This window comes from Zootoca vivipara, chromosome Z1 (genome assembly GCF_965207765.1).
Source record: "Zootoca vivipara chromosome Z1, rZooViv2.hap1.1, whole genome shotgun sequence".
In the NCBI taxonomy this organism is placed as follows: Eukaryota; Metazoa; Chordata; class Lepidosauria; order Squamata; family Lacertidae; genus Zootoca; species Zootoca vivipara.
The window spans coordinates 15,996,184-16,016,905 of NC_142583.1; the positions used below are offsets into that span (position 1 = coordinate 15,996,184).

At 41.0% G+C, this 20,722-nt stretch overlaps 1 protein-coding gene across 4 annotated transcripts in view; it reads left to right on the top strand.

Moving 5' to 3' along the window:
• Positions 1-11,846: 11,846 nt before the first annotated feature.
• TEC (tec protein tyrosine kinase) overlaps positions 11,847-20,722 on the top strand; it is a 55,900-nt gene continuing 47,024 nt past the window's right edge. Inside the window, exon 1 of one of the 4 annotated variants that reach the window (XM_060278885.2) lies at positions 11,847-12,154. Coding sequence is in view for 1 of the 4 variants with exons in the window: in XM_088660900.1 (XP_088517026.1) it covers positions 12,737-12,739 (3 nt within the window). In the remaining 3 variants the exon portion in view is untranslated. Of the gene's footprint in view, positions 12,740-20,722 lie in introns of all 4 variants that reach the window. The other 3 variants (XM_060278886.2, XM_088660900.1, XM_088660901.1) reach the window with 3 other exon arrangements.

Consider the following 20,722-nt stretch of genomic DNA (forward strand, 5'->3'; position numbering starts at 1 on the left):
GAATATTAGCCAGTGTTATGTGTGTGAGGTTGGGCTGCTGCTGGAAGCTGGATGCAGAAAGGTGTGTCTGCTCTGTGCTCAAGGCCGTCTTTAGCATATGCAGCGCCAGGGTGCAAAGATCCGCCCAGCGCCCCCAAATTTAGTTTAGCCGCCCCCATATTTTTAGAGGGGGCGAACTTAAATTTGTTGAGCTTTTTGGGGAGGGGGGAGGCCAAAGTTGTTGACTTTTGGGGGGGGAGGAAAATCACTCACCTGTAACGACGACGCAGCAGAAATGCTTTTGTTCCCTGACTCATCGGAAATATTTGACACTACAGAGTAACAGAGCGGTGGAGGGGGGGGCGGGGCTCCATTGCTTTTCTCTGTCGCCGATCGTGAGGGACCGGTATAGAGTAGGTATACATTTGGCACCCCCCAGAATACATTTGCCCCCCCCCGAATTCGGTGTCTGGGTGCCCGACACCCCTTGCACCCTCAGGTAAAGACGGCCCTGTCTGTGCTGTACCCAAAGCTGAGTTTGGGGCTTCCCTGGAAACTTAAAGGGGAAGCAAGATCAGCTGGAGCATAATTGTTGTGAACCCCTTCTTCCTATGCTCAGGTCGTATATATGTGTAAAGAAAGACATATATCCTAAAGGTAGCACAGTCTCCATTGAACTTCATTCCAAGGAAACCAAACATGGGCTAAACACAGGAACCTCTGGAGTCTCTCACTGGTCTGAGATTGGGATGCACACATCAACATACAGTGGTACCTTGGTTGTCAAACTTAATCCATTCCGGGAGTCTGTTTGACTTCCGGAACCGTTCGAAAACCAGGGCGTGGCTTCTGATTGGCAGCAGGAGCTTCCTGCACTCAATTAGAAGCCACAGAAGCTGCTTCAGATGTTCAGCTTCCAATTTTTTTAAGGAAAATGGAACAGTCACTTCCAGATTTGTGGCATTTGGGAGCCAATTTGTTCGGGAGCTAAGCTGTTCAACAACCAAGGTACCACTGTAAATGACTATCGAGTTTGTTGTCCTGGCAAGTACTACCCTTCTGTCACTAGAGGTCAGATCATACATAGTTATGCATACTTGAAAGTCTACACAGAAAAAAATAATCCTCAATATAAAACCATTTGTGTGTATTAACTAACTCTGAAAGTATCACAAAGTTTCCTAAATTTATTCATGAATTTAAGCTCCCAGGATGGAGAGAAGTATTTGACAAGGATATAGTGGCATAATAACATCACTTCCAGTTTTTCTTTGGCACTCTTGTGACATACTGTTGAACCATGTCTAGATTATTGTTACATGCCCCCAATCTTTGAGTGGTGAGAGATTTCAGAGTGTGACAGAGGGTTTGGTTGCTGTAGAATGAAGGCCACTGGAGATGGTTGTGTCCTTCCGACGGCTGAGTTCAAATAATGTGGGCTAGCTTCTGCTAAAAGTTATTTTTTTAAGCTTATGAAATTATTATAGACACCTTGCTGAACATGTACTTTCACCCTAATAGATGTGACGTGCACTTCGTAATTCATGTGATTCCATCCAGATTTGGTTACTGTTAAGTGCTTTATGTGGGCATGCCTTTAAAAGAGTGTTAGGAAAGTTCATCTGGTTCTAGGCTGAGAATCTGAAGAAGGAAGAAATTATTGTATCTCACCAATACTTAAGTAATGTCATTGGCTTCCACTTTGTTTCCAGGCTCAAGTTAAAATGTTGGTTCTGAGCTATAAGCAATCCTCAGTTTTCCACCACTTACAGTAAAGGAGTTGCAGCCTGGCCCACTATTCTTGCTTCTCCAGACCCCCATCTCATGCTTGGCCCTTGTTCTAAGGCAGGTTTAGGGAACTTTTAGCCCTCCAGATTTTGCTGAAAGACAACTCCCATCATCCCTGGCCCATTGGCCATTTTGGCTGGAACTGATAGGAGTTGTACTTCAACAACATCTGGAGAAACAAAGCTGAAGTTAGTGGCACCTTTTAGGCTATGGAATGGGTGAACTCATTTTTAGTAGGCTAGATTAGATATTTAATGGCTGTTTAACTTGATTAGCCAGTCTCCTTAATTGTGATACTCTTTTAGTCTTTTTTTTTTATTATTATTATTTTTATTACAAAGAATAACATAAAACAGTCACGCACAAGAAAAAAAACAATACACTTACGTTCCTGCACATCCATCGGTTACATAATACAAACAAATCTATATCTTTATTTCTCCTATTAACATTTACCTAAAGTTAAAATCCCAAAAAAAAACTATTGCTTGCAATTGCGTCGGAAAGGAGAGGAGCAATGGAGAAAGAGAAAAAAAGGAGCAGGCATGATAATAATGATAATGATAATAGTTATATTAATACTAATGCTGAAAATTATCATAAACATGAATAAAGTCAACGAATAAAAAGAAAAAAAAAGAAGAAAAAAAGAAAGGAAAAAAAGGGGGGAAAAACAGACTAAGAAAAGAAGGAGGCAAGCCCCAGTTGACTGATTCAACAGTCATATCTTAAGCACTTGATTACATAACATCTTCTATAACTTCCACCGCGCTTTGCACAGAATTTCAATCTTCTATACTTCCATATCTTGTCCTCTTAATACAATACGCTAACTTCTGCTAACAAAACAGAAGTCTTCAAATTCATACACAGTTACTCTAAACATAGCCATGTTCTGTTGCCCAATCCTATTTTATTTAAATAATCATTTAAGCACTCCCACTGTTCCTTAATTTTATGTCTAGGTTTATTACGAATCAGATCAGTTAATTTTGCTAGTTCTAAATATTCGCAAAGTTTGTCAATCCATTCTCCTCTCGTAGGTGTCTTAGGTTCCTTCCATGATTTAGCAATGATCATCCTTGCTGCTGTTGCTGCATAAAGATATATATTGATCTTATCTGAAGGTATTTCATTATTAAGAATTCCCAATAAATAGGCTTCTGCTTTCTTACTAAACGGAGCTTTGATTAATTCTTGGACTTCCCTGTGTATCATTTCCCAAAATGTTTTAATTTTGGGGCATGACCACCACATGTGGTATAACGTTCCGGTAGTTTGCCCACACCTCCAGCATTTGTCATTACTATTCTTATTTATTTTGGCTATTTTTTCAGGCGTTAAGTACCACCTATAGTGAACTTTCATAAAGTTCTCTTTTAAAGCATAGCAGGCTGTGAAATTAATTTGTTTATCCCAGAAATCTTTCCATTTTTTATATTCAATCTGATAACCTAGATCTTTTTCCCATTTTTCCATGTATTTGTTCTTACTTTCTTGTTCCCAGTTCTGCTCATTTAAAAGTTTGTACATTTTCGAGAGGGTTTTCCCCTTGCTGTTGATGATTTCTGATTCAAATCTCGTTTTTGTTTCTCCAAATCCTCTTTCCTTTATATCTCTTTCAAATGTGGCTTTTAATTGATAGTATTCTAGCCAGGATATTCCTCTGCTCTTAAGATCATCGTATTCTTTGAGTTTAATACTGTCGTTGTCCTTTTCGGTAATTTCTCTATACGTAGGCCAGACCTCTTTCTTATAGCATCTTAATGTGGCATTAGCTTCTACCGGTGATGCCCACCAGGGAGTCCTATCTATGATTTTATCTTTAGTTCTTTCCCAGACCTCCCATAGGGCCCTCCTTAAGATGTGACTTTGAAATTCTTTGTTTTTCTTTCCTTTTTCATAAAACAAGTAACCATGCCACCCAAAGATCTTGTTTACCCCCTCTAGTTCCAGAATATCCGATTTTTTTAACGTTAACCAATCTTTTATCCAGGTCCAGCAGGCTGCCTCAAAGTATTTTTTCAAGTCTGGTAGGGCAAATCCCCCGATCTTTCTGGGGTTCGTTAATATCTCTGCCTTCATCCTTGCCTTTCTTCCCTGCCAAATGAAGTCCGTCAAGTCTTTTTGCCACTCTTTTAGATATTTGGTTCCAATTAATATGGGAATGTTTTGAAACAGGAACAGAATTTGGGGGAGAATCACCATCTTAATCATAGATACCCTACCCCAAATGGATAGATTCATACACTTCCATTTTACCAATTTTTTCTTTACTTCTTTCCATTTCTCAATGTAATTATCCTTCAATAGATTTGTGTTCTTGTTAGTTATCTGAATCCCTAGGTAGTTGACTTTTTTCTCAATTTTAATCCCTGTTATTTTTTCCAAACTCTCTTGATCCTTTACTCTCATATTTTTCGTTAGCATTTTCGATTTGTCTTTGTTTAACCTAAATCCTGATACTTCCCCAAACTTCCCTATCTCATTCATTCCTGTTACGATTCCTTCCTCCGGGTTTTCGGTCATAATGATTAGATCGTCAGCGAACGCTTTAGTTTTAAAACAGTAGGCTCCTAATTTTATTCCTTTAATCGCTTTGTTTCCCCTAATTGCTATCAGTAAAGTCTCCAGGGTTGTGATGAATAACAGGGGGGACAAGGGGCAGCCCTGTCTTGTACCCCTCTCTATGCTAAATTCTTCGGTGAGTTCATTATTTATAATTAACCTTGCTCTTTGTTCACTATAAATTGCTTTGATTCCCCTCAAGAACCTTTGCCCCAGTTTTAGATTTTCACAGGTGTTTATCATAAAATCCCAAGACACACGGTCAAAGGCTTTCTCCGCGTCAACTAACAGCATTGCTGTCGCCATGCTTGGTTTGAAATCTAAATATTCCATTAAATCAATAATTACCCTGATGTTATCCTTAATTTGTCTCTCGGGAAGGAAACCCGCTTGATCTTTTCCAATTATCCTAATTAATACACTCTTTAGTCGATTTGCTAATATTCCGGTAAATATCTTGTAATCAATATTTAATAAAGATATTGGTCTAAAGTTCTTAATTAATTTCGCATTTGAATCTCCTTTGGGAATCAACGTTATTAATGCTTCTTGCCAGGACTTTGGTAATACGCCTTTCTCCAAAGTTCCATTCATTATTTCCTTTAATCTCGGTGTTACCACTTCTTCTAATATCTTATAGTACTTGACGGAGATTCCGTCAGGGCCTGGCGATTTCCCTTCTTTCAATTTCTTAATCATATTTCTAATTTCCTCCTCCTGAATTTCAGCATTTAAAAGTTGGAATTCTTCCTCATTAATTTCTGGTAATTTATTTCGGGCCAAATAATTCTGTATTGCTTTCTCGTCTTTCCCTTCCTCCTTGTAAAGTGTTTTATAATAATTTATAAATCTTTCCTTAATTTGTTGTGGGTCCGTAATTTCTAGATCTTCTTCCATTATTTTATTTATTATTCTATCATTCTGTTTTTCCTTTAGTAACCAAGCTAGCATTTTTCCGGGTTTATTAGCGGATTCAAAATATCTTTGTTTCGTCCAAAGTATTTTATTTCGAACTTCCCTGTTTACTATTTCTGAGAGGTGGTTTTGTAATCTTTTCACATGTTGTCTTAATTCCTCGTCTTGGGGATCTTTCGTTAAATCTTTTTCTTTATCCCTAATTTGTTTATTCATTTCCATTATATTTTTCTCTTTCTCTTTTTTTATCTTTGTCATTTGTTGAATACTGAACCCTCTCATATAGGCTTTACTCGCCTCCCAGATTGTTCTTTTGTCTGTGTCCTGTCTTTCATTTATTTCAAAGTATTCTTTCAGGGTATCTTTGGCTTTCTTAACTCTTAGTTCGTCCCTCCAGATCTCGTCATTTAATCTCCACCTTCCACTCATGTTGTTCCTAAACTTCAATTGAATCAATACCGGGTTGTGATCTGATATCGATCTGTTCTGTATTTCTGCTTTATCTAACTTCAGCATTAACTTTTTCGTTAGCCAAATTGAATCTATCCTTCCCCCTGACCTATTGGCTTCGGAGTAATGTGTGATGTCTTTTACCGTGGGGTTTTTAGTTCTCCAAGCATCATACAGCTCAAAGTTCTCAATTAGTTGAAAAAAAGAGAGGGGTAATTTACCTGAGTTACTGGACCTTTCTTTGGGTGTTCTATCCATTTCCGTGGAAATAACTCCGTTCATATCCCCCATCAATATCATATTTTCCCCCATATAGTTCCATAACCTCTCCTCTACACTTTTAAAAAACTCATCTTTTCTGGTGTTTGGGGCGTAAATCCCTATTACAATCACCTTCCCGGCCTTAGAACATATTTCCACTCCTATCACTCTCCCTTCTTCATCACTAAATAGCAACTGGGGTTTTAATGTTGGGTTAATATATAACACCACCCCCCTTTTCTTCTCCTTTCCTGCTGTCACAAAATCTACTCCCAGCCTACTGTTCTTTAACACTCTCACATGGTTCTTACAAATGTGTGTTTCTTGCAAACACACTATATCACATTTTTTCTTCTTCAGTAAATATTCTATTTTGTTTCTTTTAAATTTCCCATTCATTCCGTTCACATTCCACGATACACATTTCATCTTTTACAGAACCTTTATTACTATATTAACATAAATTAGTTTGCACTTTCAAACCTTAATTCTCACCTTGGGATTCAAGAGGCACGTCAGAAAGGTCAAGGGCAAAGGGTTCCCCCCCCCTCTAGTTGGATCTACACAGAAGATAATGATAATAAAAAATACTGAACAAATTAACGTTACCCAAGAAACGGAGAAGAAACAATAAACAAAAGCTTCAACTATAAAATAAAATACGGAAATCAAAAATAAAGGATAGGCTGATCTGTTCCCCCTGAAATTATACTAATTCGTACTAATCATCTATTAATTTCAAAAACCACTACAGTTCTTACTCTAAAAATTTTTCTCCGCCTAGTTCTTCACAATACTTCCTCCAAAAGCTCTTCGTATCGTCTACTGATTTAAAGTAACGTCTCCTCTCTTTGTAAGTAAACGAAAGTCCCTCCGGGAGTTCCCATTTAAACAATATGTTATTGTTCCTCAATGCCGTCGTTAAGAATTTGTAATTGTCCCTCTTTTTCAATATGCGGACCGGAGTCTCTTTCATTATCTCAACCCCCCTTCCTTCTATAATTAGTGGCTCAGTTCTGCTTTTTTGTAAAAGTTTGTCCCTCAGCAATCTTGAGTTCAGAAATAGCAGGCAATCTCCCGGACCACTTCTAGTCTTGTTTTTGTTTGGTCTTATCCTATATATTTTGTCAATGTCGAGAGTCAGGTCATCCTCCTCCACCCCCAACCAGGCTGCCAGCTCTTTAGTCAATTTGGTTGCTATTTCCTCATCCTGTGATTCTTTCACTCCTTTCACGCGGAGAATCATCTCTTTTTGCTTCATTTCCAGCACTGCCATGGAATCATAAATTCCTTCTTGAATTTTCTTTAACTCACTTACTTCTTCTTTGTGTTTTTCCTGAAGCCTTTTCAGCTCTCTTTGTTCCTGTTGAACTTTTTTCACTATCTCATCCTGTTTCTGTGATTTAGTTTGGATTTCTTGGAATGATGTCTCTAGCTCCTTATACTTTTTAGTTTGTTGATTAACTTGTTCTGAAAGTTCTATAATTAAATTTGAGTTTTTCTCAATTTTAGATCCCATCATTTCCATTTTCCCATCCATTATTTTTATATTCCCATCTAGACTTGCTATCTTGTCACCTAGGTTCTTTTCCATTCTTTCCATCAATGCTATTAGCTCTTTCATATCTGAGTTGGTTTCTCCCTCCGCGATTAATGTTCTACGCAGTTGGTTTTGTGCAGAACCAAGTCCACTTATTGTTTGATGCTTCTTTGAGCCCATCTGATCTTGAGCTTTATCTCTCTCTTTGTGTCTTTCCTTTATTTCAATTTTCAATTTTTGGGGGGTTTTACTTCAAAGGGTTGGTTAGGCAGTTTTTACATCTGGGAATTCCCTTTGAGTTAGTCTCTAACAGTCCATATTGTAATTTCTAACCATTCTTGTTTTAATAATGTAGTTGTCCTGCTCCAGGCGTGTTGTGCTGAGTTAATATTTCACCCCTTGGATGGTTGTTATTTTATTTTCCCAGCAAGGGTTAACAGTCTTTTTTTTTATTTTTTATTGGTTTTGAGTTTGGTTTGGGTGTCGTTTACCTGCTCACCACTGGTGTCGCTGTTGCGGGAGGTCTCTCTTTGCACACTGTTCTCGCCTCCTCTTCTCTTCCTTCCTCGTAGTTCCACTAATTCCGGTGGCGCCAGCGGTGTTTGCAGCTCTTAAAGGTACCTCCTCTCTTTTCTTTCTTATCCCTTTCCAAACACTCTTAATTAGTTCTCAGTCTCTTAATTTCTCAATTGCCGTTATTATTACTTCAGTAGTTGTTGTTTTCAACGATACTAAGTTGTTGTTTCGGCGATACTAAATTTCAGTCTTTGAACTCGATGAGGGGGATACTGTAAAACCTCTCGGAACGTATCGTCGTTCGTCCCGTTCTGTATGTAGACTCTCACCTCCCTTTCCTTCACTCGTTCTTGGTTAAATTCTCGAATCTTTCCAAATCTTATTTTCAATATATCCGGAAGAAAAAACGTCTGTGTATGTTATTTGGACAATCAGACGCTGTGCTTGGCTACGGCCCCCCTCGCGCGTCTCAGTTGCACTTTGTTTAGTTTAAAACACTTTTAAGTCTCTTCCCCCTCTCGCGTCTCGCAATTAGCGTTCAGTTTTCCTTTGTCCTTTTCCCAGAGAGGGGGACTTAAATTTGCTATTGTTGAATAAAAAGCTCGGGAGAGCTTGGCGTTCTTTAGTCGGGCTCTTCGGGCGTTTTCCGCAGACAAAGGATTGTTGCCCTTTAGCGTCGGAGTTCCCCGCTTCCCCTTACCTTCAACCTTTCGGGGTTAAAAGCCGGAGTGTTTTCGGGGCTCCTCTTTGACGCAGCCTTGGGCTATTGCCCTCAGGATTCCCCCCTGAGGTCGGGAGACTTACGCCTAGCCCCCGTTTAGCTTTGCCGGCGTTCAATCTGCCTCAAAGGTTGCCAGAGCGCAGATCGCCGCCCGAACTCCAGAGCGCCATTCCGGAAGTCCGATACTCTTTTAGTCTTAATGAGTTGAACTACTGTTATGTTTCTTATGGTTTTATTAAGTCATATAATCATTTTAATTATATTAAAAGCTGCCTTGGTTGGCTTTGTTGAATAGCAAGGTATAAATATTTTAAATGAAATCACTGATAATGAAAGCGTTGAAGAGTGGGAAGAAGAAAATGTTAGGTTATTTTTTTAATATAGTTTGGGGAGGGGAAGATATTATTGTTGTTGTTGTTGTTGTTGTTGTTGTTGTTGTTGTTGTTGTTGTTGTTGTTAGTCAATTGTTCAAGTAGCCAGACAAGTACCATAATGGTCCTAAGTACTGTATGGGTTCTTAGTATAAGAAATAAAGCTGCTCTGTTCCAGAGGGCAAATGGATGGGTCTCCCATCCATAGTTAGAAGAACAAAAGTCAGAACCTCTGTGTATGTGTGTGCGCACATGCGTACGTGAGATAGAGCACTGGGTTAGAAGCAGGCATCAGGGAAAAAGCCTGAGAAGGAAAGACATGTTTGAATCCAAGGCTGTAGCTATGGGAGAAGCAATACCTTCTGGGTTGTTAATGTTGTGAATCCCTCCACAGACTCAGGTTGTATATATGTGTAAAAAAGCCATATATCATAAAAATGCCACTGTCTTTGTTGTCCCTCATTCTGAGTGCCTGGAAGTTTGCATCTCCAAGCCATCATACACAATTCCCCAGTATAGCACAGAAAGGATCACAGAATGCAGCACAGACTGAATCTTTTGTGAAATTATAAAGACAAATAATGTGGCTAAATACTGACCTCAACACACCTAAATTTACTTCTTGGCTCTGAAATGATGGAATACAGTTGTTTACTAGGATTTATGAGCATGTTCTGTTGTTGTACAGCATGATGGGAACAAAAGCATTGTATTCCTGTGATTGTACACATCTTAAAACGCTATGCCAAAATGATCAAGAAAACCAAACCCTTGGTGGAAGAATCAAAGGCAGAGCTTGCTTTTATTTTTAGTGAAGAATGTTGCCATATTTTCCCTTACAAGATTTCCCAGCAGAAACAATGTGGGTTGGCTGGCAGGAATTAGGTGTTTCCTATGGGTTAGGTTCCTACTATTGTTAATGAGTGAACTGTTAATGGAATGATCCATTTTTTGTCATGCTACAGATATCTGCTACCAAACACATGCCTATGTTTAAAAACAAAAGGACAGAGGACTGTTCTTTACAGACTTATTTCTCATAACATTGTAGCATGAAGACAAAACCATACATACATTTCTCAATAAAGTTCTTGTTAGCTTATTAAAGTTTTTATGGGGTGCCAAGTACAGAAATATTTTCCCATTTAAAAGCTCTCTTCTTCCCTGCAAGTTTTGTGTGCGTGTGCTAGCAGCAGGGTTAAATTATACTCATAATTTCCACTTTTGAAAGAGTTAATACCAAAATTCCAATGCCTTTCAGTTCATTGCTCAGGACACTGAAAGGCAGGAGCATATTTATACTTGATATAATGCAACAAAAAACCTACAGACCGCATCTCTATGGCTCTCCGTATGACTACAGCTCCCATCATTCCTGAGCAGTGGTTATGCTGGGAAGTATAGACATTAGGCAGTACTGTACAGTAAAGCCTTGTTTTGAGCAAGTACAGCTATGAAGTAAGCTGGCTCTACTTTCTTAAGAAGAAACAGGCAACAACTTGGAAGTAAGTTAAAAAATATATTTAATCTTTGTACTTATATTCATGCATTGGTTCGCAGTAATGGCAGCAGCAAATCTATGCAGACAAAATACTTATATTTACAGTCTAACCAGCTTCAGGCTGGTGATGGGTCTCTCTGAAGCATGGGGAAACCAGCCCCTCAACTGAATCTGGCTCAGCGGCTACAGTCCCTGGTTTGGTGGGTTCAGTTCAAGGGTGTCAAGAAGACTCAGTGGGTTCCTTGTTTTGGTGTTGGGGTCCAGCCCAGTGCTTTTACAATCTGCATTCTTGGACCTCCTGACTCAGCTGGCCCTTTGCCCAACACAGTATTCAGGTTACCAAGGAAAGGGTTCCCAAAGGTGTATGAGCTTCCACCCTGCCCTCTCCCAGGCAGGGCCTATTTTGACACCTCAATGGCCCATGTTTATTGTGCCCACTTTTCCATTATACTGAGCCATCTATCCAGTATAGGGTGAGAAATGCCACGTATTAATGCTTATCCTCAAAGGAACATGCCGCAACCATGAAAGCACAAAAGTCTGCTCCGATGTGAGCACAATTATGCCATAGCTTAAGAGGTTCCGACTACCACATTTGGAGACAAAGGGGGATTCTCCTGCTAGGAACAAGGATGAACTATAAATAGGTGGCTGTTGGTTGAGGAGGTGAACATCTAATTGAAAGGGTTATGAGTTTGGACTGCTCCAGAAAATGGGCCAAATGATGGTTCGGGTAGGCCAGCTTCTGTGAGTTGCATTCTCTACCTCTTCCATCTTTTCAGGCTCAAGACCACACATTTTGAAGCAGTTTTCCTCCACATCTTACCCTGCACCCACACCAGAGGAGGTGCCACTGCCAACTTGAATAAAATGGGGTGGGGGGCTAGGCAAGCCTAGCCCATAGCTGTCAATTTTTCCCGTTTCTCGCGAGGAAGCCTATTCAGCATAAGGGAATTTCCCTTAAGAAAAGGGAGAACTTCCTTGACAGCTTTGGCCCCACATAATCGATCACATGACACGCTACACACACAAAAATGTCAAAAAAAAATTTAAATGGCAATGCCCATCAACTGGGGGGGGTTTCTAGTCCCCTCAAATATTTTATTGGGGGAGCCGAAAGGACCTCGGGCCCCTAGGAGTCGGCTCCTGTGACCCGCACCATCCGCACGCGCGAAACGCTCTTTGCGCGAAGCACCTCCAGGAGGCGCCATGACTGCGCCGGCGGGAAACCCAAGCGCTGGCTTTGGGCAGCCTGCAAGCGCGGCGAGCGAAGACCTCGTAGCTGCCGCCGCTTCCTTTTTCCTGCGCTTCAAGAAACCTCCTCCTCCTCTTCTTCCTCCTCCTCCACCGACGGAGCCCAACTGATCGGACGGCGTGTGCAAGGGAGAGAGAGGGCAAGGAGAAGGAAGGAAAGCGGCTGCCCACTTCGGTGAGCTGAGGGGAACGGAGACGGCGGAGCTCCCTCGCCCACGCCCGCCTTCCGCCTCTCTCGGCAGCCGCACTTTCGGCTCCCTGTCGCGGGCGCCGGCCAGAGCCATCTTCGGGTAAGAGCAGCGCGGCGGCGGCTCCTCCCCTTTCGCAACTGCTTCTTAGCGCTGCAAGTTGGCGAGGAGACCGGGCGGCTTGGCCGGCTTCGGGTTGCCGCCTCGGACCGGCCGGCGGCGGGCAGCGGCTCTGTAAGTCGGAAGTCTTCATCCGTCGCTGCACCTGTTACCTCAGGTTTTTTTTAAGTGTGTGTTTAAAAAGTACCAGCAGAGCAGTGTTTCCTAAACTTGCGTCTCCAGTTTTTTTGGGCGAGGGAAGGGAATGCGACTATAATTCCCATGATCCCTGACCCTGGTCCTGCTAGCTTGGGATGATGGGAGTTGTAGTCCCAAAAAAATAGCGGGAGACCCAAGTTCGGGGAAACCCTGGACTAGAGGAGGCTCTGCTGATCAGAAGAAGGAAAACTCTAACGAGATCAGTCCTGCCCTCCCGGGCTTGTTGTGCGCCCCTATTTTCATCCTCATTATCTGTGCACGTCGCTCAAGATCCTCCTCCTCCGCCTGAGAGCGATTGAGTTCACAAGTTACGTGCCTGACTCGGCTTGCGAAACGGGAGCGGTAACTGCGGGCGCAACCTTGGGGATGGTTAGTAGGACGTTCTACTCCTCCGTTCGCGTTCATTATCCCCGTGGCTGCGATGCAAAAATTCGGTGGCATTTAATATCCGGCCCGGGGTTCATTCGAAGGCTGTGCTGTGTGGAAGGGCAGCAGGGTGCAGGAGGGGTGACTGAGGATGTTTCACAAGGGGCTGGGGAGACCAAGGTTCAGTTCCCTAACTGGCTAGGAAGCTCAATGGGTCATTCGCAAGCTCTTGGCCCAAACCTGTCTCACAGGATTGTTGTGAAGATAAAAGGGGGTGGGGTGGGGAGACAATGAATGACAGGAATGGGATCTCCAAATGTTCGCTGGACTCCCAAGTCCCACCAGTCCCAGCCAGTATGATGAATAGGTAGGGCTGATGTGAGTGAGTTAGCATTGCCGTTTCAGCCCCAGGTTGCAAATTCTTTCCTGGCATTTTTGGAGTTTCGGTCAAGGCGACCAGGCAAGTGGGCTAGTGCGGTGTTTTTGTTCAGGGAGTACTCAAGGGTTTGCAGTACCAGCACCTCCCCCCATAGCTGCCAAGTTTTCCCTTTTCTCGTGAGGAAGCCTATTCAGCAAAAGGGAATTTCCCTTAAAAAAAGGGAGAACTTGGCAGCTATGCCTCCCCCCCCCCCATGTTAAAAGCGTGGCACTTAACTATAACAACTTCATGGTGAGTACCAGTACCTTAAAAAAAACCACTGCTATTTACCAACCTGATGCAACCACATCAGGGACTGTGTGTGTGTGTGTGTGTGTGTGTGTGTGTGTGTGTGTGTGTGTGTTTCGGGCTTCTATACCTTTCTGGCATAGCTGCCCCTGGCTTTCCAGCTCGACTAGGGAAGCTATCCTTTGCTGCCACAATATTCTGGGAGGGGCCTTCACATGAGAGCTCAAGGCGGACATTGTACATGGTATGGCGAAAGCTGTGTTAGAAACTGAGATATGAAAACTAGCTAAATGGCACCTTAAACCTAGGTTATGGGCATCGCAACGAAATGTCTAGGCACACTTTTTTTATAACCAGAATACAAAGCTGAAAATGAATGAACTGCAGCTAAAATCTTATATTCATTTTTCACATGGTCTAGTCCTCATCCGAAGACTGCAAAAACAAAGCCATACTTCCTCTGCCCACCCCATAATATTCTTTTGAGGGTCTCTTCTTCAGTCCCCAGACAATGGCTGAAAGTGGGGAGGCAGAAAAAGCTCCTCCTTTTCTTCCAGCAGTGGCAATTTTAATCTGGAAACTTAGGCACAGTACTGCTCCCAGAGCTCAGAAACTGCTAGCATTAATGAAATTCCTAGAACAGTGGGAGTTTCGATTGCTGGGAGAAAGTGAAGAGAGAGGTTTTTTCCTTCTTTCATAATGCTGGAACACAGGACTACCCAATCAAGCTGAATGTTAGAAGATTCAAAACAAGCAAATGAAAGTACAGCGCAAAGTTAAAACTGTAAAATTCACTCCCACCAACTTGATTAGCTTTAGAAAAGGATTACTATATACAACTTCATGGAGGATAAGCCTCTCAATGGTGACTAGCCACAACAGCTATACCTGTATTATGTTTCCATTAGATCAGGGGTGGCCAACTCCCAAGAGACTGCGATCTACTCACAGAATAAAAAACTGGCAGTGATCTACCCCCTTTTGGGGGGTTCAGGTCAAAGTTAATTTTGAGCTTTTTTAAGGAAAGGCAGGCCCATTTGGGGGGGTTCAGGTCAAAGTTGTTCAGTTTTTTCAGGGAGAAGGTAAAATGTTGAGCTTTTTTTTTAGGGGAGCCACAGTTGTTCAGCTTCTTTGGGGGGAACCAATGATCTACCAGTGATCTACCGCAGACGTCCAGTGATCTACCGGTAGATCACGATCTACCTGTTGGACATGCCTGCATTAGATGTATAAATGACCTGATAAGGCAGCTTTCTTTGCACTGTTGGAGGCATTATGCTTATTTATGACAGTTTTTGGGAATCACAAGTTGGGATAATAAAGTGCCAGTGTTATCCTTCCATCCCAAACTGGTTTTTTGCCATATGGCATATTGTGACCCATCCTTTCACTTTCTGCCATATTAAAGTGGCAGCAGCTGCTGCAGGAGGAGGTGCTGAAAAGGCCATTTTGGCTTCTCTGGAAAAGTTGTGACGGCGTGTTTCAATAAAATATTAAAGGCTGCAATTTAAAGAAGCAATATGCATGCACAGGAAAACTGCAAATACAACTACAGCTTTTACCACAGCAGTTTCCACTGCTGATGAGACAAGTTAGCTTTAAAAGGCAGTTTGGCTTTTAGTACCGGTAGTAGTAAGTGCTGACCTAACAGTGTCAAACACAGTTTCAGTTATCTTCACAGTACTCCCTTCTTGTGTGCAAATTGCCTCTATTGGTTGCTGTAAAAATGCTCTGACAATTCAGCTACTAATGGGTTTATATGTCACTAATAAGTTGCTAAAGCATTCTTTGACCAGTTTCATCTGAGACACAGGCTTAATCTTTCTTGGCATACCAGCCCACACATTTCTTTGTCAATCATTTGTGATCTACAAGGAAAAGGAAAATAACAAACTTTTCTAAAGCTAGCCCTAACCACTGAAAAGGGTGTTAAAAATTATTTCATGTATACTTTATTTTTTAGAATTTACACAGTAGATCACTCTGTAGTTCTTTTATAATAGTGTTACCTGCACAGTGGTAAACAGTGTCCCCCAATTTATCCAGTTTCTGCCTCTTACCATTTACAGCACTGTGGGTGGCAGGAAGAACCCAGGAAAATCAAATGAATATTTCACATGGGATCCTTTGTTGCCCTAGCAGTCCTTAACTTGTTGGCATAAAAGAGGTCCCATGTGTGTGTTCAAGCAAAAACAGACCCAGAGAAACAGATAAATACCTTTCTTATGGCACATCATTTATGGCTTCTCAGACACATTATCATGTATGATGCAGTTGAGATTCCTGCATTGCAGGGGGTTGGACTGGATAACCCTCAGAGTCCCAACTCTACAATTCTACAATTCTATTATTAATTTGAATTTGGGTTGAGGTAGAAAAATATTCCATAAAACTTCCTACATCCGTTTTCTTTTTAAGAATTACCATATTGGGATAAGAAAAAGTGCTTATACATGATATATGCAGGCTTATTTGGGGCATTCTTCAACACTGGGATTCATCTTGGAGTGAAAAAATAAAGCATAAAATTGCCCATGTTTGTTTTTCTTGAAGAAATAGAGGGAGTTGTAGAGGGAATACCGTAAGTCTCCCTGAGATTGATGGGAATCTAAATCTACCTAACAGAAAAGGTTGAAAGTCTGGGAGTTGTTTTTGCTTTTGTTCCAACCCTGCTTTTTGATAAGTTGGTTGCCAGAGTAGCTAAAATGCTTTCTTTCTGCTCTGTTTGTTTCAATGCCTTGACCTTTCTTGAGTAGAGAGGAACTTGCAATACTAATCTATGCTTTCTTAACTTCCAAGCATAGCACTCTGTATGGGGCCATTCTTGAAAACAACTCAGAGGTTTTAGCTAGTGCAAAATGTTGCCACACATCTCCTTACATATAGGGCACAGCACGGTTACCGGTATATACAGTCAGTCTTGCTTTAGCACAGGGGTAGCCCTAGGCCCATGGGCTGGATGCGGCCCAATCGCCTTCTCAATCTGGCCCACGGATGGTCTGGGAATCAGCGAGTTTTTATATGAGCAGAATGTATGCTTTTATTTAAAATGCACCTTTGGGTTATTTGTGGGGCATAGGAATTAGTTCATCCCCCCCAAAAAAATATATAATCCGGCCCACCACATGGTCTGAGGGACAGTGGACCGGCCCACAGCTGAAAAAGGTTGCTTAGCAGCACTAACTGGCATGGTGGTTCAGTTCAAGTTGCTGCTGCTTAGCTATAAAACCTGTCATGGTTGGCATCCAATGGATGGTGCCACTTGTTCCCTACTGCAACTTCAGTCCACTTAGCGATGCTGTTGCAGCAGGTTTCCTGTATTGGACTAGATTACCTTTGATTGTACCTTCAAAATCTATTATTGTTCTCATGCTGTTCTCTAGTCCTTACTCCACATGAAATGGAATTTGTTGTAGAGACTTTTACTCTAGGAAGGGAACTCAGGCGGGGGCAGATCAAGTGACAGTACTTTTTCTGTGCTGGCCTCACCACTATAGAGCTCTCTCTCCTGAGATATATTATCAGCTTCTTAGTGCTTCTTTTCTAAAAAAAAAATATGTTTAGGGGTACTCTCATTTTGACTCAAGAAAATTACCATTTATAGTTCAAATTGGGAAAAATAAAGACAGTAAATGGACAAAAGTATAAAGATTCACAAAATGTTTAGGGGTATACGTACCCCTGCATCCCCCCAGAAAAAGAGCACTGAGCTTCCTCCTTGGTAGTGCTTAGTGGGCTCTAAAAACATGTATTTTTAGGCTTTATTTTAATGAGATAGTTTTATAAGCAGTAGACTCAGTAATCCTAGCTGGCTGCGATACATTGATCTAAAATGTTTTAACTACTGCTTCTGTACCTGTGGTTACAGGTGAAACTCGGAAAATTAGAATATCATCGAAAAGTGCATTTATTTCAGTAATGCAACTTAAAAGGTGAAACCAATATATGAGATAGATGCATGACATGCAAAGCAAGATATGTCAAGCCTTTATTCGTTGTAATTGTAATTATTTGTTGTTAGGCAGGTCAATTATAAATGGAATGTAATTAATGAAATGTAATAGCGATGTTTATTTTTGTATTATTGTAACTGTTTTATTACTGTGGAATTTCCAAAAGAAAGCATTTGTAAAAATTAAAATAAAAATAAAAAATAATAAGTTTCATTACTGAAATAAATGCACTTTTCGACGCTATTCTAATTTTCCGAGTTTCACCTATATGTTGTTTACATATTGTATGGTTTTAAACTGTTTTAATTTGTATAAGCTGCTGTTCTCAGCAGCACCTTTCTTTCCAAACTGGCCTGCCAGCAAGTTTTAATACACAGATGCTACTTCTTTCACAACTCTTTGGCCTCTGGATTGTTAGTTTCAGGACCAAGAAGTACATTTGCAGGTTCAACTTTGGCCCAGATGCCTCTACTTGCTGAGCCAAATTGAGGTTTTATTTTTACATGACCACAGATGGAATTAAGAAAGTGCTGATTTAAGCCTCATGCGCAAAGGGGCCCCTTGTCCATTTTTTTGGTGGTAAATCATGTAAATCTAGCTTCCAAACAAAACCATTTCAAAATGAAAGACATAGTGTATGCTACCATCATTGTTGAATCTAATGCCAAACAGTTAAATTCGCATTCTACCAACCAAGTATGTAGTGACCAGTGTTAAAGTAGGATTTGGCTGCCACTATAGTTTGCTTTTGTGTGTGAAGGGATGGGTGGGTGTCATTTTATCCCTGGCTTCAGGCGCTAAAATGTGGGCCAACAGGGCCTGCCCAAGACATATCCCACTAGAGGCCACCGTCCCCGTGTCTCAATCCAGCACGGTCCACTGCTTGCACCCTCCCTCCACCACAAAAGCAGATTTCTAGTCCCATTGTCATCATGGTGGTTTCAAAAAAGAAGCCAACCTTTCACTTGAGTATTTCATATGGGGGGTGGGCAGCTACTGCTGGTGGGGGTCCAGAGCTGAGCAGGAACATCATTAGTGAGCCAAGCCCGGACATTTTAGATATTTTCAAAATGTCATTTTGTATTCTACGAAAGGAGGGGAGGGAAACTTTTAAAGCCTGTGCTGCCCTGCCACACTTCTGGAGTGTGTTGTTGTAGTCCTTTAATACCTCCAAAACACGAGTGTAAGAAGAACCTGCTGGGTCAGACCAATGATCTGTCTAGTCTAGCCCAACATCTTTAATGACTGCTAAACTTGTGGCAGCCAGTTCCATAGTTCATACCCTGTGTAAAGAAATACTTCCACCAGTCTGTCTTGAATCACCTGCGCAATGAATTTAATTAAATATCTGGAGTATTTGGTATTAAATATTTCTCTCTAGTCAGTTTCTTCAAGCTGTGCACAGGGGTCAGCAACCTTTTTCAGCCGTGGGCTGGTCCACCGTCCCTCAGACCATGTGGTAGGCCGGACTATATTTTTTAAAAAATAATGAACGCATTCCTATGCCCCACAAATAACCCAGAGATGCATTTTAAATACAACGGCACATTCTACTCATGTAAAAACACACTGATTCCCGGACCGTCTGTGGGCTGGATTGAGAAGGTGATTGGGCCACATCCGACCCACGGGCCTTAGGTTGCCTACCCCTGTTATAAACCTCTTAACATATAACTACTTTTTTTTACCTCCCCTGCTAAAAGTTCCAAAGGTAGTCCTTCCTCATTTTGGTTGCCCTTTTCTGTACCTTTTGTAGTTCCACTGTATGCAGTATTCCAAATGATAATCCCCTTTCCCTCAGGGCTCTACAACCCTTTCACATTTTTCCTGTTTTGTGAATTCAATCTTCCGTCATTTAGTGACTTGCCACACAATTGGGTAGTGAGTGATTTTGCTTCATAATACTGCTAACTGTGTGAGGGTAAGGCTCTTGCTGGTGGTGCAGATCAAAGTTAGCCCAAATGCTGCACACTGGCCTTAAACAGGGTTGTTTTTTTTAAATACACCTGGAAAGGCACATAGGTATGTAGGTATTTTGTGGATATTCTTATGATTTTGTGGTGTCTGACGCATATACCGCAACCAGAAAGGTTCAAATGCTAATATTTAGTTAACAAAATTCATATACAGTCGTACCTCGGAAGTCAAACGCCTTGCGAGTCAAAGGTTTTGGCTCCCAAACACCGCAAACCTGGAAGTGAGTGTTCCGGTTTGCAAATGTTCTTTGGAACCTGAATGTCTGACGGGGCTTCCGTTGCTTCCGATTGGCTGCAGGAGCTTCCTGCAGCCAATTGGAAGCCATGCCTTGGTTTCCGAATGTTTTGGAAGTGGAATGGACTTCTGAAACTGATTCCGTTTGACTTCCGAGATACGACTGTACTGCTTGATTGTAGTAACACCCCTAACTAAGCATTTACAAGAAATATTAAAATTGCCAATAAAAACAACTAAAAAATCTAAAAATAATTAAAACAAACAGCAAAAGAAATTAAAATGTACCAGCATTTACGTATATGGCTTGGTTAAACAAAAATGTTTTAAGCAGGCACCTTATTCTGGGGTTTTTATTTTGTGTTTTTCTTAGTTTTTGAGCTTTCAAAGGAGCACCATGCTTGGACTTGTGCATGATTAATATGCTGCTATCATTTGTCGAGGCATTGTCTTGCCTATCCAAAAAAAGGGAAAAAGAAATCCAAACTGGATATGTTGAATATTAGCACAAAACGTAACCAACATACCCAACTGTACTCTACAGGTGAAACTCGGAAAATCAGAATATCGTCGAAAAGTGCATTTATTTCGGTAATGCAACTTATTATTTTTTATTTTTATTTTTACAAATGCTTTATTTCAGAAATTCCACAGTAATAAAACAGTTACAATAATAAAAAAATAAACATCGCTATTACATTTCCTTAATTACATTCCATTTATAATTGACCTGCCTAATGACAAGTAATTACAATTACAACAAATAAAGGCTTGACATATCTTGCTTTGCATGCCATCCATCTATCTCATATATTGGTTTCACCTTTTAAGTTGCATTACTGAAATAAATGCACTTTTCGACGATATTCTAATTTTCCGAGTTTCACCTGTAAGCTTGGAATTAAAGATTTGGCTGGTTATTAATTTACAATCCATATGTAGTTTGTTGACTGGCTTGTTTCTACGTTCCTTCCCTTTCTGACTACTGTCTTTCTCATTCTTTCTCCTTTAACTCATCTCTTTGATTTTCTATTATTTGCATCTCTCTGGACCATCCCTTCTTCCATCTCTTTGTTCCTATTTCCACCACCACCCTGGCACCTATCTATTGATTCATTAAAATATATGCTTCCCTTCCTTTAAAAAGTTTGAGGT